General features: G+C 50.4%; 1 protein-coding gene across 4 annotated transcripts; it reads left to right on the top strand.

The window, feature by feature from the left end:
* The first annotated feature begins 4,058 nt into the window (after positions 1-4,058).
* On the top strand, positions 4,059-24,989 carry KIF18B (kinesin family member 18B). Of its 4 annotated transcripts, XM_068531336.1 has the most exons (16): positions 4,059-4,177; positions 13,855-14,181; positions 15,097-15,254; positions 15,591-15,695; positions 15,903-16,013; positions 16,095-16,292; positions 16,608-16,784; positions 17,386-17,460; positions 17,611-17,711; positions 18,104-18,290; positions 18,653-18,780; positions 21,830-22,035; positions 22,288-22,813; positions 23,760-23,849; positions 24,361-24,446; positions 24,799-24,989. In XM_068531336.1, exons 2-16 carry the CDS (start codon positions 13,863-13,865, stop codon positions 24,903-24,905), a joined length of 2,574 nt encoding a protein of 857 aa, XP_068387437.1. In that variant the 5' UTR covers positions 4,059-4,177; positions 13,855-13,862; the 3' UTR covers positions 24,906-24,989. The 4 variants fall into 4 exon arrangements, with proteins under 4 accessions (XP_068387437.1, XP_068387435.1, XP_068387438.1 ...); XM_068531334.1 differs by having other exon boundaries at positions 15,903-16,292; XM_068531335.1 differs by lacking the exon at positions 4,059-4,177 and adding an exon at positions 12,493-12,556 and having other exon boundaries at positions 15,903-16,292.
* Positions 24,990-25,573: the final 584 nt, after the last annotated feature.

The following is a 25,573-nucleotide window of genomic DNA, read 5'->3' as shown; positions in this document are numbered from 1 at the left end:
CAAAAGATCCCACAGGCCGCAACAAAGATCCGACACAGCCAAATAAATAAATAAATAAATAAAAATGAAAATAAAATTCTTTTGGCTGCACTTCAATGTGTGGGACAGTGATGATCATCACTGAAGAAAACGAAGACATCTGGGTTTTCTCCCACCCGAAGTGAGTGTGGGGCACTAGGGGAGAGATTGGTCTGAGGTACCCAGGATGTAGAGCTAAGTATTAAGAATGGAGTCTCCAATGTGGATTCTCCCACTGTTCTGCTCTGTGGCCTCCAATTTGGGGTAAGAGCACAGGGGTACCCCCAAGGACCTGGCCAACCCATCTGTTTGGTCTCTACTTGCTCTGCTCATTTTAACATTACTGAATACCTCATCTGGGCCAGGCCCTAGCTCAGTGTGGAGGAGACAGAAAGTGATAAGAAACCACCCAGGGCTTCAAGATACCTACAGAGATCATATAAATACATCCAGGACACGGTGCTATTAGAGAGGCAGGGAAGGCTCCCCCAACTGTTAACAGCTGTTACCTCTGAGGGAGCTGGACTAAGGGGAGGCTTACTTTTATTTTTATTTTTTTTTACTTATATAATGTTCAAAAAGGTTTTACAACAAGTCTCCTTCCAAAATCTGAGATCCCAACCCCACCCCAGCTGTTGCTGAAGCTGTCCTTTTTGGAATAGGGAAGGGGGCAGAACCCAGGCAGCTGAGGGGTTTCTCTTCTTTTGTCCAGGGGTTTGGGGAATATTGGAGCTGGAAGAACAAATATACTCTCATCTCCGTATCAACAACTAAGTTATAACAGTAGCTTACGCACCATGCGCTGTTTTAAGAATTTTGCACGTATTCGTTCATTTTAATCTCACTCATAAGGTAGTTACTATTATCACACCCATTTTTTTGGATGAGAAAAATGAGGCACAGAGAGGTAAACCTTGCCCAAGATCACCAGGCTTCATCTTTCTGGCAACAGCTCTCTTGACTGTCCATTCCCTGGAGTAGGGGAAGGGTTGAATCTCACTCCCTCCCAGCCAGAGAAGTCTTTCCTCCCCTAAATCACTAGACACTTCCTATAACACCTGCCACCTGGGCAGCTTGTGCAGGGGCGGGGTTCCTGCCTCTTCCCAGACGGTAATGGGCAAATTCAAGGAGTTCTTCCCAGACCCCCAGGGCACAAGCCCCTTTGCTCCCTGAGTGAGGAACCCCAGCCAGCATTAGGACAACTGCCTAGGCCAGTAGAGTTACAGACCTCTCCCTGCCTGCCCAGAACCAGGGATGGGTCTGCTAGACCCTGGGCTACTTCAGCTGCCTGCAGAACACCTGCTCTTCCATGAAGCCTTCCTGGACTTCCCCAGCAGTCATCTGCCATCTCCAAGGCCATACTGAGAGCATCTTCCAAGTGGCTCACTCAGTACCTAACACGGCTTCCTCTAGTTGAGGCAAGTGGGGGCTACTCTTCGTTGCGGTGCGAGGGCTTCTCATTGCGGTGGCTTCTCTTGTTGCGGAGCACGGGCTCTAGGCCCTCGGTCTCAGTAGTTGCCGCACGCGGCCCTAGAGCACACAGGCTTCAGTAGTTGAGGCGCGTGGGCTCAGTAGTTAGGGCGCATAGGCTTAGTTGCTCTGCGGCATATGGGATCTTCCCGGACCAGGGATTGAACCTGTGTCCCCTGCATTGGCAGGTGGATTCTTAACCCCTGCGCCACCAGGGAAGTCTCCAAGGACCTTTTAAAATTGGTCTACACCCGAAGCAGTGAATGCTACATCCAGGTGCAAAGATGTGCAGTGACAAGTGTACAGGTGAATGGACATGCCTCCCTTCTGCCTCCTTTGAGCACCCAGGGTTGGAAATCTTGCCACTTGCAGATAGTGAGACATCCACACACCTCACAAGAGCACAGAGCCTGTGGCCTTTCACACCCCCAGCCATGTCAGCCCAGAAACATCTGCTGCCAGACAAGGCAAAAATCCTGCACCCAGCCCTCACGTCTGGGTTATATGCTTTGAAGTTCTTGTTAGACCAGTACCAGGCTGCTCTCCCCTTATCAGCATCTGTGGTGTAGGGCCCAAGGGTTTTCCATTTGTGTCCACTAAGGTGGGCCTCACCAGGCCCTACCAAGCTCTCTCAGCATCACTGGGCTTGGTTGACTCTCTCACCTGCAGAATTCTTTTCCCTTGGCCTCTTAAGATCCAAGGAATGGCTCCACTCACCAAACGAGCTCCACTCCTCCTTCAGACCTCAGCTTGCACGTCACTTCCTCCTGACACCCTCAGATGTTCTCATTATAGCCCATCTCTCATGTCATTGTTAGTCATTGTTTAATAGGCCAATTTCTCCCATAGCCTGAAAGCTCTATGAAGGTAGGAGGTGAGTGTTTATCACTCACCACCCTATCCTCTGAGCCTACTTGTCTCTTATCAGTAAATACTTGTTGAATGAATGAATACGAGAACACCCATTACCACTTCATTGAATGTCTGCAAGTTGCTTTACCTACATTATTTCTAATCTTTGTAACAAGCTAAGTATTATTTTATCCTCTTTTTTTATAACTGCAGAAACTGAGGCTCTGAGAGGCTAAGTGACTTGCCCCAAATGATCAAGCAAGTAAATGTCCCCTTTCCACTGCCCATAGCAGGGCCAGCCTCTGCTCCTGGCCTCACCGTGACTCACCTCACCTTCTCCAGGTAATTGTCAGAGTCAGAATAGGACCAGGGCAAGACTTGGCTTACAGGGCACAAGAGGCTCCTATTCCCCTCGTCTCCTGGGCACCCCAAGCCTTCAACCACACTCCAAACCTCTGTTATAATGCACATCCCTGTGAGGGGGGAGGAGATCCCTAACCTGGAAGCCATTCTTTAACAGCTTATTTCTCCTGGGTAGTGGAGATGGCAAGAATACCCTGGTTTTCTGGTAGCTTTACAATAACAGCATTTTTGCATGGTTGTCTCATTTTATTCTCGCCAAACCAGCAGTGCTAGCTCACTGAATAGAGGGCGGTAGAGGTCCAGGTAGGTGAACGGAGTTTGGGTCAAATCAACCAGGGATTAAATAGTGACACTCCTATCTTGATGACAGGCCAGCCAGGGAACTTTGCCTCCTGCTTTCTTGCATGCCTCAGACCTGTTCATGGTCCCAGTGTGGGGACAGATCATTAGAAAGTGGTGAGCAACTGACTCCTGGCAGCCATTGCTGTTTCATCCTAATCAGACTCATAGAAAGCTTACATATGCTGGAAGTTAAGAGGGTTTTCCAACCATGCTCTTAGGAAGGGCAGGATATTTGCCCCACTTTATAGATGAGGAAACTGACACCCAGGGAGGAGAAGTGACTTCCCCAGTCTCAGCACTAATTAATGATACAGTCACTAGTGATTGGAATCAGACTTTCCGATTCCAGGGCAAGGCTCTCTCTTCCACGTCCACAACCCCCGGTGTTGGGGATCAGCATGGCGGTGGCCCACCAGAATCCAAGCAGCAGACCGCTGTGGAGGATAGAGACACTGCTGCCCAGCGGTGCCCTAAGGGGCCGCCCCTCATATTCAACAGTCCGTCCATGATACTCCTGGCACTGTCAAAGCCAAGCAGGTGCCATTCTCTGCCTCCACCGGTTTCTCCACATCAAAGCTTGAAGTTCATTCTTCGGATGGTCGCGGAAGAGAAGAAACCCTGGAGAGCGGCTGAAACTCCCTTCTTGGGTAAGTGGATGCCGACTTAGCCCACAGAAAAAGCAGGTTTGAAAACGTGTTTGATGTCTGGTTGCTGCATTTGGTGATGAACTCAGTCCCAGGGACAACTGAGACAGGCCGTAACCCCCCCTTCCCCCTCCGTACCCCAACCGCATACTGGTTTCTGCCGGTCAGTCTGGTGGCTCCAGCCTCAGAGCCACCGCCTCAAACCTCCAGCAAGCAGGAAAGGGGAGTGCGCAAGCGCACTGTTGACAACTCCCGCCACCTCGGAGCAGTACACTGTTACTTAGGAAACAGCCAATCAGCCATGCGGGCGGTGACCAATGGCAAGCGCCGATGAGCCGACCCGGCTAATTTGAACACTCCGCGCGGACCGGAGGTTGGCGCCGGTCGGGTGCTTGAGGGGCGGCGCTCTCCGGTAGTCAGGGTTTCCTGTCTGCTGCGGCGGGACCCGGCAGCGAGGAGCGACACCAGCGGCGTGGAACCGACGAAGGGTAAGCGCTGGCCCACGACGGAGGAGGCCCCGCGGGCTCCTGCGCTCAGGTCTGGACGGGCGGACCCAGCTGCTGACGGCGGCGGAAGCCGGAGCCCGGCCTCTTTTGTGCGGGAGACGGAGGTGCAGCGTGAAGACCCATCAGGTCCCGGGCGGTCCCTTCCGAACAGGGTGGGCGGAGGTGCGGGGAGAAGGCCCTTCCTTCCACACCTGCACGGGAGATCGGGACCCTCTGCTTATTTGTACAGGACCTAGACTGGGCCCTCAAGTCTGCACCCGGGCCCAGCCCTCTGTACATCCGCTCTGGGAAAGGTACCCCTGCTCATACGTAAGGAAGAATTGGGTCCTCCCGCGCACTAGAACTGGAGACGTGGGACTCTCTGCACATCTGTAAGGAGTAGCTAAGACCCTCGCTGCACATCTGTGCAGAACTGATTGCAGAGCTGTGCCGAGGGCCGTAACTTAGTTACTGGAGCACCCAGTAAATATTTGATTGAATAAAGGAAAGAATGAAAGAAGATCTGCATGACGGAAAACCAGGTCTTCTGCTACTGTTCCTAGGATGCCTTTCCTCTTAGCTTTGACCCTTTAAGGTACTGAAGTGACACGGGAAAGATAAGCCTGATCTGTGTCAAGGAAAATAGGGGATTTTACTGCAGATGTTGGTTCTTCTGGTAGGGGGCGAAATGCTAGTATGTCATATCGATTCTAATAATGATGGCTAACATTTATTGAGCACTTACCAGGTTTGAGTTAACTCATTTAATCCTCACAACAACCCAATGGAATAGACACTAATATTTACATTTTACAGGTTAAGAAACAGAGAAGTTAAGCCTAGCTAAGAGGAGAACATCCACAAAATTTTTCTGTATGAGCTTCTTGTGGATGTTACACTGCTTTCTCCAGTCTTATCACTGTTCTCTTTCCTCTCCAGTCACACAGTCCATGCTTCAAACAACTACCAAAGTATCCAGTCCTCTGCCTATTTCATGATTGAATTCCCCCACCATCAGAGAGAGATTTTAAAGTGTCTCAATTTGTTGGTTTTATATTAACAAACCCAGCTCCATATTATACCTTTTTTTTTTTTTTTAATTTTATTTATTTATTTATTTATGGCTGTGTTGGGTCTCTGTTTCTGTGCGAGGGCTTTCTCTAGTTGCGGCGAGTGGGGGCCACTCTTCATCGCGGTGCGCGGGCCTCTCACTATCGCGGCCTCTCTTGTTGCGGAGCACAGGCTCCAGACACGCAGGCTCAGTAATTGTGGCTCACGGGCCTAGTTGCTCCTCGGCATGTGGGATCTTCCCAGACCAGGGCTCGAACCCGTGTCCCCTGCATTGGCAGGCGGATTCTCAACCACTGCGCCACCAGGGAAGCCCTTATACCTTTTTTTTTAAAAAAAGTATGCCAGTAGCATATTTTTAGAGATCTTAATAAAAATTGTCTCTATCTGGCCACAGAGCAAATCTAAACAGTTATCAGAGTATTGTACAAACCATATTCTATTTCCACAAGCCATTAAGTTTAAAATACAGAAGAAAAAGAAACAAACCCACATTTGGATTTTTAAAAAAAAAACATTTAAATAACTCAGTCAAATAGGATATCATTATTCTAATTAAAATGTAATTAGCATGAAACAGTGAAAATGCTATTTATAAAATGTGGGGAATGCAGTTAGAGAATACTTAGAGGGAAATTTGTAGTCTTAAAGGCTTACATTAGAACATGTATTTTTTCAAGCTGAAAGTGAGGCAAATATTCAATTTTAATAAGATAGAACAGAACAACAGAATTAAAGTGTAGAAAATAAAAGAAGTTAAGAGCAAAAATTAATGAAATAGAATTTTCCTATATAATAGAGATGATTAACTTAGCCAAAAGCTGTATCTTTGAAAAGACTAATAAAAAAGCCAGACCTCTGGTAATATTAAGAAAAAAAGAAAAGAAACATGGAAAAATAACCTTAGGAATGAAAATAGGGACATAACTTTGGTTACTGAAAGATTAAAAGAGAGAGAAAGACTTCAATGGGAAATCTTTTTGATGATGCTTTTGGGCAGTTTTCTAGGAAAAACAACTTACCTAAACTGATTCAAGAAGCTATGGAAGGGACTTCCCTGGTGGTGCAGTGGTTAAGAATCCGCCTGCCAATGCAGGGGACACGGGTTCGATCCCTGGTCCGGGAAGGTCCCACATGCCACGGAGCAACTAAGCCCGTGTGCCACAACTACTGAAGCCCACATGCCTAGAGCCCGTGCTCCGCAACAAGAGAAGCCACCACAATGAGAAGCCCGCGCACCACAACAAAGAGTAGCCCCCACTCACCGCAACTAGAGAAAGCCCACAAGCAGCAATGAAGACCCAACACAGCCAAAAATAAATAAAATAAAATAAATAAATTAAAAAAAAAAGAAGCTATGGAAATTTTTAACAAACCTAGGACTACTGAAGAAATTTAATTAGTTTAAAATCTACCTTCAGGGCTTCCCTGGTGGCGCAGTGGTTGAGAATCTGCCTGCCAATGCAGGGGACACGAGTTCGAGCCCTGGTCTGGGAAGATCCCACATGCCGCGGAGCAACTGGGCCCATGAGCCACGATTACTGAGCCTGCACGTCTGGAGCCTGTGCTCTGCAACAAGAGAGGCCGCAATAGTGAGAGGCCCGCGCACCGCGATGAAGAGTGGCCCCCGCTTGCCGCAACTAGAGAAAGCCCTCGCACAGAAACGAAGACCCAACACAGCCAAAAATAATTAATTAATTAATTAATTAAAAAAAAAATCTACCTTCACACACATCAAAAAAACCCACCAAAAATATACAGGCAATTGAAATGATTCTAATCTTATAGAAACTCTTCCAAAAAAAAGAAAGAAAGGAAGAAAACATTTTCAGTCTATTTCTGGGGGGGGAGGCGGGGTGCCACGCAGCATGCAGGATCTTAGTTCCCTGACCACGGATCGAACCCGTGTCTCCTGCAGTGGAAGCTCAGAGTCTTAACCACTGGACCGCCAGGGAAGTCCCCAGTCTATTTTGTGATACCAAAAATGAGGCAAAGAAAATTTCAAGCCAATCTCTTTTATAAATGTAGTTGTAAAAATCTTAGATAAAATACTAGCAATCAGAAGCCAGTGATGTATTTTTAAAAAATGCATTATGACTAAATTGGGTTTATCCCAGGAATGTGAGAATAGTTTAACAATAGAAGATCTATTAATACAATTTACACATTTACAGATTAAAGGAGAAAACATATCCCATTAGGTACAGAAATAGCATTCAGTAACCATTTATGACTTTTTTCAGTGGTAAACTAGAAATAGAGGTAAATTCCCTTAAACCAACAAAGAGCAAAATGAAAGCAGGAAAGAGACAAGATTGCTCACTATTGCTGCTTTCAGTATTGTACCTGAGGTCCTAGCCAGAGCTGTAAGACAAGAAAAATAAATAAAATTGATTAGAAAGGGATAAACAAAACTATCATTAGTTATAGCCTTATGATTGTCTATTTATAAAACAAAAGAACACAGCTCCTTCCTCTTTGCTACCACCCGTAGAAAGAAACAGCCATCTTTGGACGTGTTTCTGTGGGTACTAAGGTGAGGGGAATTAAGAGCTACAAAAGCCCAGGTAGAAGGCAGAGCAGGCTAGGATGAAGAGTAGCGCCTCTGATGACAGAACAAAGTCAAGTTCTGGCCTTGCTACTTACCATCCATGAGACAATTTCCTTCCTGAGCCTCAGTTTCCTTTGCAGAGTAGGGATGTAACAAATGTATCAATAACTGCAGAATGAGATTGCTGTGAAAGATAAACAAAACACTTGTAAAGCACTTAGCATAGTGCCTGACACAAAGTAAGTGCTCAATAAATGTTAGCTATAATTGTAGTTATTTTTAGGCTTTTGGCTTCAGACTGCTTTTCTCTGGCCTCTATTCATTCATAGGACAAATATTATACAGCATCTACTGCATGCTGGATCTGGCTCCCAGGCATCTGGGGTGCACAGACTATCAGAAGAGGGTCCTGCTCTCTTGGAGCTTAAGGACAAGAAACACAGTGTATGATTGTTGTGAAGGAGCAATGAAGGGGACCACAGCAACCGCTATATAAAAGTACAACACCCAAGGGCTAGGCACTTTCCCTGCCTTCCGAACTCCCAATGTCTGCAGGCAGACCCCCCTCAAGTCCTCAAAAATTCTTCTCCAGGGGCTTCTGAGCATCTTGGGCTTGTTCTCTCTGTCCCTATGAGGATGGGCAGAGGAGGCTACCCTGAAAACAACTGAATCTTGGCTTCCCAGCCTCAGCTCCGCAGCGAACTAGCCTCCGGGTTTTAATGAGCTGCCCCAGGTTAGAAACAGGACATGACTGTGGCTGGCTCAGAACCCTGAAGATCTTATTAAAGAATCATCTCCCTTGTACTTTGGGCTGAAAATCTCTTTCCAACCGAGGATCAAAGTAAACTTGACAAACGTTCTCTCATTAATCTCCCATCCCCTTGGGGCAGGAGCAGATTGGTAGCTGTTCTCTCTGGCTCTCGAAGGGAGATAATGTGACATCAACGTGGTGTGGCTGGTGGAAAGACCTCCCCACCAGTCAGAGGCAAAGCAGAGACCAGGACCCAGGTGTCCTAACTGTGGCCATGCCAAGTGTCACCCTACCCGCTCCCCACCTCCCACCCCACACCCTCAGCACTGTCTCAGGGAGAAGGAAAACATCTCATTAGGCAAACAGTCGGCCTCACTGGCCCTCAGGAGGCGGAGAGGAGGGAACTGTAAAGGTTAGGCGCACTCCGCTGCCAGTGCCCTTTTTAATTTCCTGCTTTGAATGTTAAGCTGCTCTGTAGCTCCAACTCAGCTAATACAGTGTAGGCTCAGATGGTGGGACCAGGCACCCTCTGCCTTCACTTTCCTGGTCACAAGAGTAGGGTTCCTGGGAATTCCCTGGCGGTCCAGTGGTTAGGACTCCATGCTTTCACTGCCGAGGGCCGAGGGGTTTGATCCTTGGTCAGGGAACTAGGATCCTGCAAGCTGTGAGGCGCAGCCAAAAAATAAAGGGTGGGGTTCCCTGGGGGTGGGATTGCGAGGATGGGAGACAGGAATTCTGAGTGTTGAAAATCAGGTCTAGTCTATTTATCCAAAAGCATTTGCAGCATACATAATGCTAGTTACATAAAAGGGATTATAACTATTATAGAAACATAAGGAACTATTAAACAATGTGATCATGAGGGTGTAATATATAATGTCATTACAAGGCAGTATAGCAGGCTCTATGGTCAGACTGCCCGGGTTGGAACCAGGATTCATCACTTACTACCACTGGGATCTTGGGCAAGTTGCTTAACCCTCTCTGTCTCAATTTTCTCATTGAAAAATGAGTATAATAATAGTATCTATCACGTGGGGTCGTGATGGGGTTGAAAGGAGGTGAAACGTGTAAGGTGCCTAGAACAGTCCCTGACAGAGTGGGCACTTACCTGTTATGTTTATTATTATGATGAGCTGATTGCTGGGACAGGAATAGAATTAATTACACACAAGTAAAAAGATGATTATTGGTCGACATCTCTCCTTTGTTTTGTGTGGGGAAGAAATTAAGAAGTTTGGGGGTGAAGGACAGGAGTTTGAAATCAACTCAATTCTGCCTCATTCCCCAAGGAAAAAATGAGTTGTTTGCTGGAGTTTTAGGTAGAAATCCCATGTTTCTTTGCTGAATGACCCTGGTAATTGTGACCCATCAGTGGGACCTCATCTTTCCTAGGAAGGCATTCATCTATTCCTATCCCCCAGGAACAGCCCCCTGTTTCTTACCCCTGTTAACATATCCCTAGACTTCGGCTGAACTTTTCCAGGATATCTGTGACTACTGCATTCCAGAAATTCCATCTCTACCTTTGGTAGGCTGGCTTGAAGGTGAAATGAAACGGGAGAGAGGTCTGAGGGGAATTCAAGAGAGAATAGGTAAATAAGCTTTTGGGATCACTACCAGGGCAATATTAGGAAATCTATCCATGTCACCCTCTACATTAACAGACTAAAGGAGAAACACTGTGTGATCATCTCAGCAAGTGCCAAAAAAGCATTTGATAAAATTTAGCACCCATTCCTAATGGGTAGTGGAGGGTGGGGAACTAAATATAGAAGAGCTAAAAATAGAAAGTAACTGTTATTATTTGCAAACTATATCATCATTTAATTTAAAAATCTAAGAGATTCAATGACAATCTATTAGAACTAATAAGGGTGTTCAGCAATATGGCCAGATACAAGATCTGCATACAGAAGTCAGTAGCTTTCCTATGTTCTGTCAAAATGAATTAGAAAATGTAATTTTAAAAAGAGCTTATTTACAATATAACAAAGACTATACAGTAACTAGTAATAAACCTATGAAGAAATGTACAGAACTCATGTGAGGAAAACAATAAAATTTTACTGAAGATTATAAAGTTGTGAATAATGAAAAGAGATACAATATTCCTAGATGGGAAGACTTCATACTGTAAAGATGTCAATTCTCATATTAATCTATAAATTCAAAATAATCCCAATTAAAATCTTAGCAGGATTTTTCATAGAATCAGCTTCATAAGCTGATTCTAAAATCATGCACAAGACAAGGTGCCCAAGAATAGCCAAGAAAAAGAACAATAAGGTGATATATTATAGAACCACAATAATTACAACGAGTTACGGGAAAAGGAATAGACATATCAGTAGATCAGAATGGAGACTCACAAAACAAATTCATGTTTATATGAGAATTTAGTTATGTTAAATATGGCATTTAAATTAGTGGGGGGGACTTCCCTGGTGGCCCAGTGGTTAAGAATCCGCCTGCCAATGCAGGGGACATGGGTTTGAGCCCTGGTCCAGGAAGATCCCACATGCCGTGGAGCAACTAAGCCCATGTGCCACAACTAACGAGCCCATGTGCCACAACTACTGAAGCCCACTTGCCTAGAGCCCATGCTCCGCAACGAGAGAAGCCACTGCAATGAGAAGCCTGTGCACCGCAATGAAGAGTAGCCCCTGCTCGCCACAACTAGAGAAAGCCCACGCACAGCAACGAAGACCCAACGCAGCCAAAATAAATATAAATAAATAAATAAATTTTTAAAAATAAATAAATAAATAAATTAGTGGAGAATGAATGCACTATTTAATAAATGATCTTGAGATAGTTGCCTGCCATTTGGAAAGAAAAGATATTTAGGAATATCCTCATATCATTCACACACAAAAATAAATTCCATCTGGATAAAGATCTAAATGTAAGAAAGGAAAAGTATTAGAAATATAAGAAAAGTGTTTATTATTTTAGGGAAGGAACGTCTTCTTAAATATGACATAAAAACAATTAAAAAAAAGGTTGACACATTTGACCATTTGAAAATTGGAAACTTCAGTATGGCCAGAGTAGGATTTTTCTTCAAGAATGCATGGTTGCTTTGATGCCAAGAATAATATCAAATAATTTACCACATCAACAAAATAAAGGAGAAAAAACATGTGAACATATCAGAAGATGCTGCAAGAGCATTAGATAAAGTTCAAGACATTCCTGATAACAACTCTGAGTAAACTAAGAACAGAGGAAATTACTAATATGATAATGACTATTTGTCCAAAATCAATATCTAAATAGTGAAGCAGGGCTTCCCCAGTGGCACAGTGGTTGAGAATCCGCCTGCCAATGCAGGAGACATGGGTTCGATCCCTGGTCCGGGAAGATCCCACATGCCGCGGAGCAACTAAGCTCGTGTGCCACAACTACTGAGCCTGTGGTCTAGAGCCCGTGAGCCACAACTACTGAGCCCGCATGCCGCAACTACTGAAGCCCACGTGCCTAGAGCCCGTGCCCCACAATGAGAGAAGCCACTGCAATGAGAAGCCCGCGCACCGCAACGAAGAGTAGCCCCCGCTCGCCGCAACTAGAGAAAGCCCGTGCGCAGCAACAAAGACCCAACACAGCCAAAAATAAATAAATAAATAAAATAAATTTTAAAAATAAATAAATAAATAGTGAAGCACTAAAGCCATTTCCTTTAAGATCAAAAACACTACAGGGGGACTTCCCTGGTGGCGCAGTGGTTAAGAATCTGCCTGCCAATGCAGGGGAGACGGGTTCGAGCCCTGGTCCGGGAAGATCCCACATGCCGCGGAGCGACTAAGCCCATGCGCCACAACTACTGAGCCTGCGCTCTAGAGCCTGCAAGGCACAACTACTGAGCCCACGTGCCTAGAGCCCGTGCTCCACAACAAGAGAAGCCACCACAGTGAGAAGCCCATGCACCACAACCAAGAGTAGCCCCTCGCTCGCTACAACTAGAGAAAGCCCACGCGCAGCAACAAAGACCCAACACAGCCAAAAATAAGTAAATAAATAAATACATTTATTTATTTTAAAAAAACAATACAGGGATGCCTATTATCATTCAACATTGTTTTGGAAGTTCTAGGGAATACAGTAGACAACATATGAAATATTTGGTATAAGTATGGAGAAGAAAAGGTAAAAAAAATTATTTTCTGATACATAATTGTATACTCAGAAAACTCAGTAAGCTCTAATAAAAAGCACTTAGAGTCAATAAGAGAGTTTGAGGGAATTCCTTGGTGGTCCAGTGGTTAGGACTATGCACTTTCACTGCTGAGGGCCCATGTTCAATCCCTGGTGAGGGAACTAAAATCCCACAAGCCTCGTGGCATGGCCAAATAATAATAATAATAATAATAAAGAGAGTTTGAGGGTGGTGGGTATAAGGCAAATATATAAAAATCAATCATGTTTCAGGACTTCCCTGGTGGCTCAGTGGTTAAGGCTCTGCGCTCCCAATGCAGGGGGCCCGGATTCGATCCCTGGTCCGGGAACTAGATCCCACATGGGTGCCGCAACTAAGAGTTTGCATACCACAACTAAGGAGCCAAGTAAGGAGCCCGCCTGCCACAACTAAGACCCAACGCAACCAAATAAATAAATAAATTTTTTTTTTTAATCAATCATGTTTCTCCATATTAGCACCTGGAAATAGGGAAGGTGTTCCATTCATAAGAGCAATAAAGTACTTAAGAATTGTATTAAAAGGACAATTATAGAAACTATCTGAAGATATAAAAAATACATGAACAAATAGAAAGGTAATAGCCATGTTCTTGTATGAAAACATTTAATATAAAATAAATATGTAAATTTAATATAATTCCGATTGTAATCCCAATAGGTTTTTTTTGGGGGGGGGTTCTGGGATGGGGATGGAATTGATAAAATGTTCTTAAAGTCGAATAGAATAAATGACTGAAAATAGCCAAGAGAATCATGAAAAAGAAAGCTGGGGTTGGGAGGGGTGTCTTGCCTTGCTAGATAAGAAGCAACTGTAAAGGAATGGAGTAGAAACTGTGGTGCTGCCACAGGAATAGACAGATTAGTGGAACATAATAGAAAGCCCAGAATAGGCCTCCGAAAAAAATACAGTCATTGGCTATGACAAAGATGGTCTTTCAGATGAGAAAGATATTTGTCAGTAATTGGTGCTGGCATCAATATTCTCTTGAGGTATAAAATGGAACTGAGCTGTTGAGGAGGAGGTGGGAGAAGGCCCCTGAGCGCTAGGCTGAGGGCACCTGGTCAGGCCTGGGTCAGATTGGTCCTCATATCCATCATGTCTCCGCCCAGGTGTTGCCATGGTGATGGCGGTGGAAAACAGCATGGTGCAGGTCGTGGTGCGGGTGCGGCCCCCCACCCCGAGGGAACTGGAGAGTCAGCGGCGGCCTGTGGTTCAGGTGGTGGATGAACGGGTGCTGGTGTTTGACCCTGAGGAGCCCGATGGGGGCTTCCTTGGCCTGAAATGGGGCAGCGTCCATGATGGCCCCAAGAAGAAGGGCAAAGACCTGACGTTTGTCTTTGACCGGGTCTTTGGTGAGGCGGCCACCCAACAGGACGTGTTCCATCACACCACCCACAGCATCCTGGACAGCTTCCTCCAGGGCTACAACTGCTCAGGTGAGCCCGTCTCCCCCTCTGCTGGGCACTGGTTGAGGAGGGCTCCGGCCGTGCATTCTCTGTGGGCCCCCCATTCATTCTTCTCCTGTGTGTGGGCCACTCCACTGGGCCATGGGATACAATAGCAGATCAGGCAGACAGCGTTCCTGTATTCGTGAGGCTTACAGTCTAGAACTGGGAGAAAACACATCACAAAATCACACCCACAAGTGTGTGGTTAAAAACCAAGATAAGGGGCTTACCTGGTGGCGCAGTGGTTGAGAATCTGCCTGCCAATGCAGGGGACACAGGTTCGAGCCCTGGTCTGGGAAGATCCCACATGCCGCGGAGCAACTAGGCCCGTGAGCCACAACTACTGAGCCTGCGCATCTGGAGCCTGTGCTCCGCAACAAGAGAGGCCGCGATAGTGAGAGGCCCGCGCACCGCGATGAAGAGTGGCCCCCGCTTGCCGCAACTAGAGAAAGCCCTCGCACAGAAACGAAGACCCAACACAGCCAAAATAAATAAATAAATAAATAATAATATCCCCTAATATGCTGATTTATTAAAAAAAAAAAAAAAAAACCCAAGATAAGTGATATGAGGGAAAGAATTGTGGGCCTTCCACAGAGGAAGCTACCCAGGCTGGAGAAGGCTTCCCTGAGGAAAGGATAAGCTCCCACCCATAGTGGAGACCCCTTGCCCTCAAATCCACAAGTCTACAGGGGCACCAGGAATGGACACGGAGATCTCAACAGCTGGGAACGCAGGGGATGTGGGTGGGTGGGAGGGAGCAGTGGAACCGCGCATGTGGAAGGAAGGAGGGGGGCTCGGGGAGAAGGGAAGTGCTGACCGGATGGAAATGCACTGGGGGAGCCCCTAGAGAAGGTGGATCTGGCCCTGCCGCCACCCTACTCCCTACTCTGTCTTCTGTAGTCTTTGCCTATGGGGCCACTGGGGCCGGGAAGACACACACCATGCTGGGAAGAGAGGGGGACCCCGGCATCATGTACCTGACCACCATGGAACTGTACAGAAGGCTCGAGGCCTGCCGGGAGGAGAAGAGACTCGAGGTGCTCATCAGCTACCAGGAGGTAGGGCTGTTTGCACCCCAGGACTGGGCGGCCCCATCCCTCATTCTCACAACCACCTAGAGAGGGAGTGGGGTGGAGTAAGCAGGAGGGGGAGAGGGTGGTAGGGAGTGAGCAGAGTGGGGCCCAGAGGGTGGACACAGCTCCAAGAGAGACTGCATGTGAACTGACCCCGCCTGTCCTACTCACCATATGACATCATCCAGCAAAGTGCCACTCACCACGGCGTGTCTCATCATGCTTCCCTGACCCAGCAACTCAGCTCTCCCCAGCCCCTAGGGGAGAGGCTTCTTAAGCAGCCTCTCCCTCAGGTCTCTCCCTGGCTTCCTTTCTCCTCAGGTGTACAATGAGCAGATCCACGACCTCCTAGAGCCCAAGGGGCCCCTTGCCATCCGTGAGGACCCCGACAAGGGGGTGGTGGTGCAAGGACTTTCCTTCCACCAGGTAAGGGGCTGGGCTCAGGTGGGACGAGCAGCCCCACTGGTCCTCCGGAATCCCCTCACCGGGCAGTTTGGGGATGTCCTGGATCCTGTTGGGGCAGTGGTGGTGATAGCAAGGGGGTAACATTGGTCCTGAAGAGCAGCCCTTCTGTTGGGGGAAAAGTCCCCGCTGGGGAGACCACAGCCCCCTTCCTGCACATCTCCTCTGTAGCCGACCTCAGCTGAGCAGCTGCTGGGGATGCTGACCAGGGGGAACCGTAACCGCACGCAGCACCCCACTGACGTCAACGCTACTTCCTCCCGCTCCCATGCCATCTTCCAGGTGAGGAGGGGTCACAGGCCAGGGCCTGAAGCTGGAGCTCCTGGTGCCCAGTGCCCCCTCACCCCTGCCATCTGCCCCCAGATCTTCGTGAAGCAGCAGGACCGGATCCCAGGTCTGACCCAGGCCCTTCGGGTGGCCAAGATGAGCCTGATTGACCTGGCTGGCTCGGAGCGGGCGTCCAGCACCCACGCCAAGGGGGAGCGGCTGCGGGAGGGAGCCAGCATCAACCGTTCGCTGCTGGCCCTCATCAACGTCCTCAACGCCCTGGCCGACGCAAAGGTAAAGCTGCACGGAGCCAGGCTACTCCCCGGGACAGCGACCCAGTGCCCAAGCCAAGGGGCCCTCCCTCCAGCCCTGGGCCAAAAGCTATCAAGTCTAAATTTCCTGGTGGTCCAGCGGTTAGGACTCGGTGCTTTCACTCCAGTGGCCCGGGTTCAATCCCTGGTCAGAGAACTAAGATCCTGTAAGCCCAGCAGTGGGGTCAAAAAAACAAAAACAAAACAAACAAACAAACAGAAAAAAGCAAAGGCTACCGAGTCTAGCCTGGGTCTGTGTAGTCCAGACACTCACTCCACGCCCACCCACTGTCCCCAGGGCCGCAAGTCTCACGTGCCCTACCGGGACAGCAAGCTGACCCGCCTACTCAAGGACTCCATCGGGGGCAACTGCCGTACGGTGATGATCGCTGCCATCAGCCCCTCCAGCCTGGCCTACGAGGACACTTACAACACCCTCAAGTATGCCGACCGGGCCAAGGAGATCAAACTCTCGGTGCGTGCCAGCTGGGACGGCCACCCTGGAGCGGGGGTGTAGGGGTGTCGGGGGAGCCCCCAGGCTGGGAGGAGGAGGGGACAGGACCCACTGGCTTCCTCTGGTACCCGGAGCAAGCGTTCCCGCAAGGCCGAGGGAAGAAGTGACAGAGTCCTCGTCCTTAAAATATCACAGCACTGGGATGATTGAGGCAGAATCTTCTCAAGAGGGAGGCAACGGAAGGGAGTGGCCGAGTATCAGCCAGTGACCTTTGTCAGACTTGTTTTTAGCGGCAGGCCCATATTTTTGGCAAAACAACATATAACACAGATAAAAGCAGGGTTGCCCGGTTTCCCCTGCCTCCTCCAGGGAGCCCCGGTGCTCCAGGAGCCACTGCTGCAAAGCCCCTGGCCTGGGGAGAGCATATCGGTCAGGGAGCCGGGGTCTCGGGTTCAAAGGCAAGCTCTCCTCTTGCCACTGGCCTCCCTGTTCCCTCAGTCGTGAGGGTGAGTCTCGGGAATGTGAGTGAGGTGTGCCTAGCGCGGCGTCTGGCCGCTGGAAGTGGTTGCCGAAAGCCGCTTTGAATGAACAAACAGATCTCTCCCCTGTGCCCCCATCTCAGCTGAAGAGCAACGTGATCAGCCTGGACTGTCACATCAGCCAGTACGCCACCATCTGCCAGCAGCTCCAGGCTGAGGTGAGGAGCCGCCTGGGGAGCTTGGCCGGGAGGCAGGGCACCCGGCTCAGGGGCAGGACGGGACCACTGGCGCGCGGCCAGGGCGCTCTGCCTGCCCCTTGCCTCCTGTGCTCACCCGGGGCGCTGAGGGGCTGGGCTGCTTCGTTCCAGGTGGCCGCCCTGAGGGAGAAGCTCCGAGTGTACGAGGCAGGAGCCCAGGCCCCGCAGCAGGACTCCTCACGGTCCCCCAAAGCGGGCCCTCCACATCAACCGTGAGTTCTGCCGCCCCTACCTGCCCCATCCTTTCTCCAGCTTCTGGAGGGCTAGGACTCCTCGCTGCTGTTCTGGCATCTGGGGTTAGGGGTTCCTACTCACTGCCCGGCACACTGATTGTCACTTAGAATGGTCTATGTCAAAGGAGTAAATCACACCCCAGCCTATATAAACAGCATCTACTCTTCAAAAGAAGGTGCACTTAAGGGGCAGGTGTCATTGTTTCCTAAACCAGAAAATCCCTGACTCCTTCTCCCACCCTCAGCTACTGCCCTCTTGTTACCCAAGCATCCACCCCTTATGGACCTGGAGCCACAGAGATCCTGCCCCCTCCCTGATTTTCCCACCTGCCCCCGCTTCCCGCCTTTCAAACCTCTCCTTTCCCCCTTAGCCTTCCCAGCTGCCCCTCGCCATCCCGCCTCCCCAGCCAGCCCTGCACCCCAGAGCTACACCCAGGGTCGGCAGTCCTTCAAGAGGAGAGCCTGGGGACAGAGGCCCAGGTGGAGAAGGTCGTGGAGGGGAACTCTTCAGACAGGGAGCAGCCCCCAGAGGACAAGGACGAAGGTCCGGCTGAGGAGGTAAGACTTGGAGCTGGTGGAATATTGAAAGAAATGCCCCACCCCCAACTCACAGGGTCCCTTCAGTCCCAGCTTCTCTACCTGGATGTCTTACACCTCAGTCATTAGGAGGCTTTCAGATCCTGCGCAGGAAGAACTAGTCTGTCAGATCCTGTGTGTCTGGAAGTGGGGAGGCTGAGTGTTAACAGAAGGGGAGCAGGGAGGGAGCACGGGGACTGGGAGAGAAAAAGCCCCTACCAGGACCTGGTCGTTCCAGGAGCTGTCATTCCCACTCTTGGAGGAGGGACGGGTTGCAGGAGCTGCTCACGTAAAGCGAGGGAGGCCCTCCTGGGCCCTCGACCTGTGACTCCCTTCCTCTCTAGGTTCCAATCCAGGTGCCAGCACAGAACCTCAAACACCCATTGCCCGGCTCCCCTGACCTGACCCTGCAGCCCAAGCCAGTCGTGGACCACCTCCCACCACAGAACCTGGGCAGGGACCGTTCTAAGCAGTAGGTATCTTCTTGCTCCAAGGCGGGAGGTGATGGGTTCCAGGCCTCCTGGGGTGGGAGTTGGCGCTAAGTACATCACAAAAGCTCTGTTTCTGCTCTAGTTAAAGAGGCAAGTCTTTTCTCATCAATATTGTCCCTTACCTGCTGTCAACAATTTGATATTATCACCTACTCTGTTTACGTAGCATCCTCTCTATTTATTACTCCGCGTAGCCGGCAGCCCAACAGGAGGGAAGCAAAACACCAAATTCCATCCAGACAGCTGGCAAACACCGAGCTAGGGCAGGGCTGCCTGGGCTAGTGCTTTGCTTTCCAGTCTGAAGGCCAAGCTGCCTGTGCTCAGCAAGGAGACAGCTGCCAGGAGAAGCTGGGCAGCAGCTGAGCAAGGGACAGCTTTCCTGAGTCAGGTGTTCGTCATGTGTCTTCATCAACAGATTGACTGCTGCTCTTCTCCTCTGAAGTAAATACAAACCCAAAGAGAAATGGCTTTTGGGCCATTCTTTCCGTGCTTAATAGAGAGGTGCCCCCAGAACATAAATCCCCTGCCACTTAGCTTTGCTCCTGCCAACCCTACACCTCCCTCCCCAGCACGCTTCACGCTAAGCAGTGTATTTAAAGCTTCCGGACAGAAGGGCCTGTTTAATTTTATTTCTTGTTGGGGAGTGCCTGTTCCCGACTCAGCAAAAAATGCTGCAGCCTGAATAATCAGCGGCTCATTATCTGTCTCCTGCTGCCGACTCCCCGGGGCCCTGGAGTGGCAGGGATGCACTGGCGGGATGTCCCCTTGGCCCCCAGGGAACGACCATGGACTCCCACTGATGACTCAGGGTCTCTCTGCCTGGAGTCCCGTGTCGCTAGGACACCAGGGTTCTCATTTCTGCTTTGCCTCTGATTTTGTGGTTTCTGACAAGTTGCTTCAAACTTGGCTGCGATTTGGGCATCATGGTCCTTGTTTTCCTTACTTCTTAGAGTTAATAATAGATACTAATAAACTGTGATGGAAGACCCCAAGTATCAGGGGCTGCAGAACATTCTAGATCTTCTCCATGCTTGAAAACAACCTAACAACCAGATAATCGAAAATAATTTTGCTTTGGCCTTAGAATTTAGAATCTTAGACCACCAGGGCACTGAGTAGATTTTAGATTTTCCAGTTCAGTGGTTTTTCAGAATTTTATTTTAGCCGCAAAGCCCTGTCTTCAATTGAAATCTTATGCTGAGGTCTAATATGTAGAACAGATAAAGCAGAGCTGTTCCATTAAAAATGTCCTCTGATGGGCTTCTTGAAACCTGAATTGAAAACCCATGATATAGACCGACTCCCCCGTCTGCGGGGGCTACACGGCAAGAGGGACGGGACCAGACCTGGGTCATCTGACATCCAGGCCAGTGGCTTTCTCCCCAGACTCCCACTTTTCTCAGTCTAATTTTCATATAATGTGTGGGTCAGGCAGATATAGAATGAGTTTCTGCTGTGTCCTTTTTAATTTATATCCTGCCTTCTTTCAAAAAGGCCTTGAGGCTGCTTTATAAAATGAGTTTGGGTTCCGTGAGCACACACTGAGGACACAGGAGGGGGCTCAGAGATGTCCAGGCAGGTAAATGCTACCCAGGGATAAATGACTGGCCATGAATAATCCCCACCGAGAAAACTGTTTATCCTTTTATCATGGGTGTGCCTCACAGAAGGAAAATTTGCTTTCTTAGAATCTAAATTTACAACATCAATAATCACATTACCCTCGTAATTTCCTTTATTTTATTTTTTACATATATATTTAAAAAAATAAATTTATTTATTTGTTTATTTTTGACTGCATTGGGTCTTCGTTGCTGCGCGCGGGCTTTCTCTAGTTGCAGCGAGCGGGAGCTACTCTTCATTGCGGTGCGCGGGCTTCTCGTTGCGGTGGCTTCTCTTGTTGCGGAGCACGGGCTCTAGGTGCGCGGGCTTCAGTAGTTGTGGCACGCGGGCTCAATAGTTGTGGCTCACGGGCTCAGTAGTTGTGGCGCACGGGTTTAGTTGCTCTGCGGCATGTGGGATCTTCCCAGACCAGGGATCAAACCCGTGCCCCCTGCATTGGCAGGCAGATTCTTAACCACTGCGCCACCAGGGGAGTCCTTCGTAATTTCCTTTAAATAGCCCCTCAGTGCATGTGAAGTATGTGTTAATACACACATACTCTTTCGGGATCCCAATCACTAAATAGAAAGAGCAGACTGAATGCATTTTTGAGGGTCTCCTCAGAACCAAGATCAACATGGCCTATCTTATTTAATCTCTTATTATCCTAACAAGGTAGATGGCATTATTATTATTACTATTATAGAAAACAACAGTTAACTAACCTTATAGTGCTGGGTATGAGCCAAGTACTCTTTAAACACTTTATATCTAAGATAACCCATTAGGGGAATTCCCTGGCAATCCAGTGGTTGGGACTCTGTGCTTTCATTACTGAGGGCCCGGGTTCAATCCCTGGTCAGGGAACTAGGATCCCGCAATCTGCCGGGCACTGCCAAAAATTTTTTAAATAAAATAACCTATTTCATCTCCCCAGCAACCCTGTGAGGTGGCTGCGTGTGTTGACCTCATTTTAGGGATGTGGACACTGAGGGTAAGAGGTGATCCAGGGTCACGCAGCTGGGCCGTGTTGGAGCCGGGTTTTGAGCTGTTAGTCTGACTTGAGCCTGGCTCTTCTCTGCTACCTCCCATTGCCCCTCTGGGAAATGGACTTAAGATCACAGCACTTGTAGGTGGCAGAGCTCAGAGGAAACTCAGACCTTCCGAGTCCAAGGCCACTTAGTGCCCTTTCCCTACTTCCCAAGTACTGTCTTTGTCAGGGGACATGTTGAGTGGGTGAAGCCGCCCACCATTACCGGCGTCATCTCCGCCAGCCTTGGTCTTCAGCACGGCTGGAAAGGTGATGAGGCCGGCCAGGCAGTCCGGGAGGGCCAGTGCACGTGTGCTGCGCACCACACCTGGAGCCCTGGGGCTGGGTCCTCCGGGCAGGTCTGAGGCGGGGTGGGGATCCCCTTCCCTCTGTTCCAGGTTGGCTCTGAGGGTGCTGTGCCTGGCCCAGCGCCAGTATTCCCTGCTCCAAGCAGCCAACCTCCTGACCCCTGACATGATCGCAGAATTCGAGATGCTGCAGCAGCTGGTACAAGAGGAAAACACTGAGCCTGGAGCAGAGGCCACCGGGGAGCCTGGCCCGGCCAGGGGGTCACCTCTGGCTCAGGAGCTACGTTCAGAGTCAAGTGAGTCTCAGCCCTGCTCGGCCTGTCTTCTGGTGCCAAGGGGTGGCTGGGGCCCCGGGTGCTGGGTTATGGTTCGGTCAGAGACTGGACCCCTAGGATCATGGACTTCTGCACAGAGAGGCCCCAGGGGTCACGCAGACCCGAGGAGTCAGGGGCTCCTGCCTGTCCCGTGTCTCTCTCCCCAAATTCTACAAATTCTCCTTCCTTCTGGCCAATCCCTGATCTCCCCTCAGCACCCTCCTCTCTGCCCAGAGTCTCCAGGATACTCCGGCCCTGTGACCCGGACCATGGCAAGGCAACTGAGTGGCCTCATACACGCTCTCGGGGTCCCACCCAGGCCTGACCGCACCTCAGCTCAGGCATCCCGACGGCCCACAGGGAAGAAAAGGAGGAGACCGAGCCCCTTGGAGCCAGACAGCCCCCCAGGCCCGAAGCCCGGGACCAAACGCCAGCGCCAGTCCCTCTTGCCCTGCCTGAGGAGGGGGACCCCGCCTGAGGCTCGGCTTCCGTGTGGGCCCATCACCCCCACGGGGGGACGGGCCTCCTCCCCCTGCCATTCCCCTCACTTCTGCCCAGCCACAGTCATCAAAAGCCGGGTGCCCCTGGGCCCTTCCGCTCTGCAGAACTGCTCCACCCCTCTGGCCTTGCCCGCACGGGACCTCAACGCCACCTTTGATCTCTCTGAGGAGACCCCTTCAAAGCTGGGCTTCCACGAATGCATTGGCTGGGACAATGTCCCCCAGGAGTTGAACAGGCTGGATCAGCCCTTCATCCCCAGGTGGGTCTCCCTTCTGCCCTCCCAGCAGGGTGGTCAGGGGTCAGCAAGGGACAGAGGTGCTGCCCAGGGGAACGGAAGACAGCACGCTCTTGATGTTGGGACACTGCATCTCTTTCCCTTTGGTCTGACCAGCATCCAGGCCCAGGAGAGCAGAACGTGCCGTTTCTTTGGAGGCGCTGCTTCTCTCCAGGCCCTGCCTTGTCCATCTACACTTCAAAGCCACCAGCTCTGTGCTGGTTTGTGACATGCCCATGAGTAGCTCACAGGCGCCCCCTATAGGGAGGGTCAGCAGGGAGGAGGAACTAACATGGGGTGCCCAGCCCACTCTGTTCCTTGGGCCCCATCACTTGGGCCTGGTCTGAGTTCTGTATCCCACTGAGAAATACCTGTTTCTACCACTTCCACCCCAGACTTTACCCTCCAGCCCAGCATCTGGGACTGGGAAGGGCATCCTGAGAAAACTTTATTCAGCATTTTTCAGTGGGAAGGTGCTCTCACCCTCGGCTTCTTCCCGCGTGGCAGGGAGGGGGAGCAGCAACCAGCTCAGGACAGTCCAAGGCCGCGAACAAGCGGCAGACTGACCTGGACTCGGGAGGCCGAGGGTGGCAGGCTGCCCACTGCTCCCCCCACCTCTCCCACAGCCCGAACCCCCTCTCAGGAACAGGCTCAGAGCCAGGCAGGTGGAAGGGTGAAACTGTCTGAACTCCAGTTCCCCAGACGCGCCAGAAACTGACACCTGGATGTTCTCCCAGAGCAGGCCTGTCACTCAGCTGTCAGCCCGGGCCGAGTGAGGCAGGGAGAGGAGTCCACCTCTTAGGAGGAAGAAACCTCAGCGGTCATCGTGTCTAACCTCCCTGCCCCGCAAGCCGGGCGCCGGAGCGGGAGGTGCTGGCACCCTTTTCTGGTTCCCTCCTGATGTGCCACCTTCATCCTCCTCCCTCCCCAGCGGACCCAGGCACCTGTTCACCATGAAGGGCCCTGAGCCGGCAACTTCCTTCCCTGGGACCTCAGCTCGCAAGAAGAGGCGCGTTGTGAGGTGAGGCTGGGGAGGTGTGGGAGGAGGAAAAGAGGAGCTGTCACCAGGGCAGCGGACGCCCGGGCCAACTACAGGCACTGCGTGTGTCTCTAGACCCCTTGGGGCCAGTAGCAGGGGGTCTTGTGAGCAGGACCAGCGTCTGGTTGTCTCAGGTTCCCTGGGTTCTTGCTATTACAGGATTATATTAGGGATGTCTCCCTCCTTCAGTAAAGGCCACAGACCCTCTCTCCATGAGGGGGACATTCAGTGTTCACTGGGTAATCCAGGGAGTGGACTACCCACCCCCTCACCTCTACTTCCCTCCCAAACCCCACTCAGCTCCCCTTCCCTCTGCTGCCTCTCCCACCCTCAGGTCTGGCCTTGGGACTTCCTACTGGTGCTCAGCCTCCCCCTGCTCCCAAGGCTCGGTGTCTAGCTCTTACCCTCCCCCCACCACCACCCCCCACCACCCCCTGTAGTCCAGAGGCTTGGCCGTGACCTTCCCCCCTTCTTCCTTCCTTCCCTCCCGCAGTTCCTCCATCTCCCGCGGCCACAGCCGCATCGCCCGCCTCCCCAGCAGCACCTTGAAGAGGCCAGCTGGGCCCCTGGCAATCTCAGGTGACTGGCATTTGGGGGTAGGGATGCTCTGGGTCACAGTGGCAGATGGGGACAAGAAGTAGGAGGGGAGGGAATTCCCTGGCGGTCCAGTGGTTAAGACTTGGCGCGTTCACTGTGGTGGCCCAGGTTCAATCCCTGGTCAGGGAACTAAGATCCCGCAAGCCGCCAAAAAAAAAAAAAAAAAAAAAAAAAAATGTAGGCGGGGACAGGCGAGAGGAGGGCATGGGGTACTTCCGAGCACCTCAGGGACCCTGGTGAGAGAGATGGGGGATGGGGTGGGGGAAGGGAACGGTGGGATACAGCCTCACTTTTCTCCTTCCTCCCTGCCTCCCCTCATCTAACTGGCCTGCAGAGCCCCCCTCCAGTCCCCACTCCCCTGGCAACCAGAGGAGCCAGAAGGAACTGTTGGGGGTTGGGGGAGCGCTGTCAGCTGGGAGCTGCTCTGCCAAGGTGTCCTGACCGCCCGGCCCCTCTTGGTCCCTGGAGCCGCCTGCACCAGGAGCCCTGACCTGCCTTCCTCGGCTCGGAGCAATTAATGCCAACACCCTCTTCCTTTATTAACAGTCCTCCCCCAGACGTTCATTCTGCTACTCGCCCTCTTCATTAATCTCTTGTTACACTCAGCTTCTCAGCATGTATTTATTCATTTGTGAGTTTTAACATGTTGCTATTTTAAAGGGTGCTGCCATCATTCCCCCCTAGTTTATAACACCCTCCATGCAAGAAGGTGGCTTTTGGGGGCTTTGTTGCCCACCCGCCATCTAACACAGGGCTCTGCACAGTGATGCCCGCTGTGCAGTTGAGGAGGGGTGAGCATGGGATGGGGGCATGAGGGAGTCCCAGCTTGGCTCTTCCTGGCTTTGAGAAGAAGGCGTCTTCAGCCGCATCCCCCCAGCCTGAAGCAAGAGCCCCAACCCCATGCCACAGTCCTGACGATGATGCAGATGATGGTGGTGACTTGATTTCCAAATGAAGAGAGTTTATCGTTTTTACCCTATTGTAAACAGGATACACACTCCGTGTAAGAAGAAGTATAAACCTTAATGCTACCATCTAGACATAAGAGCTGTTAATACTTGCGTTTACATCCTCTGATCCTTTAGTTCTGCATATATATATATATACAC

Source organism: Eschrichtius robustus, chromosome 20 (genome assembly GCF_028021215.1).
Source record: "Eschrichtius robustus isolate mEscRob2 chromosome 20, mEscRob2.pri, whole genome shotgun sequence".
In the NCBI taxonomy this organism is placed as follows: domain Eukaryota; kingdom Metazoa; phylum Chordata; class Mammalia; order Artiodactyla; family Eschrichtiidae; genus Eschrichtius; species Eschrichtius robustus.
Note: the sequence above shows the minus strand (reverse complement) of the source record. Positions and strands in the feature narration are given on the sequence as shown.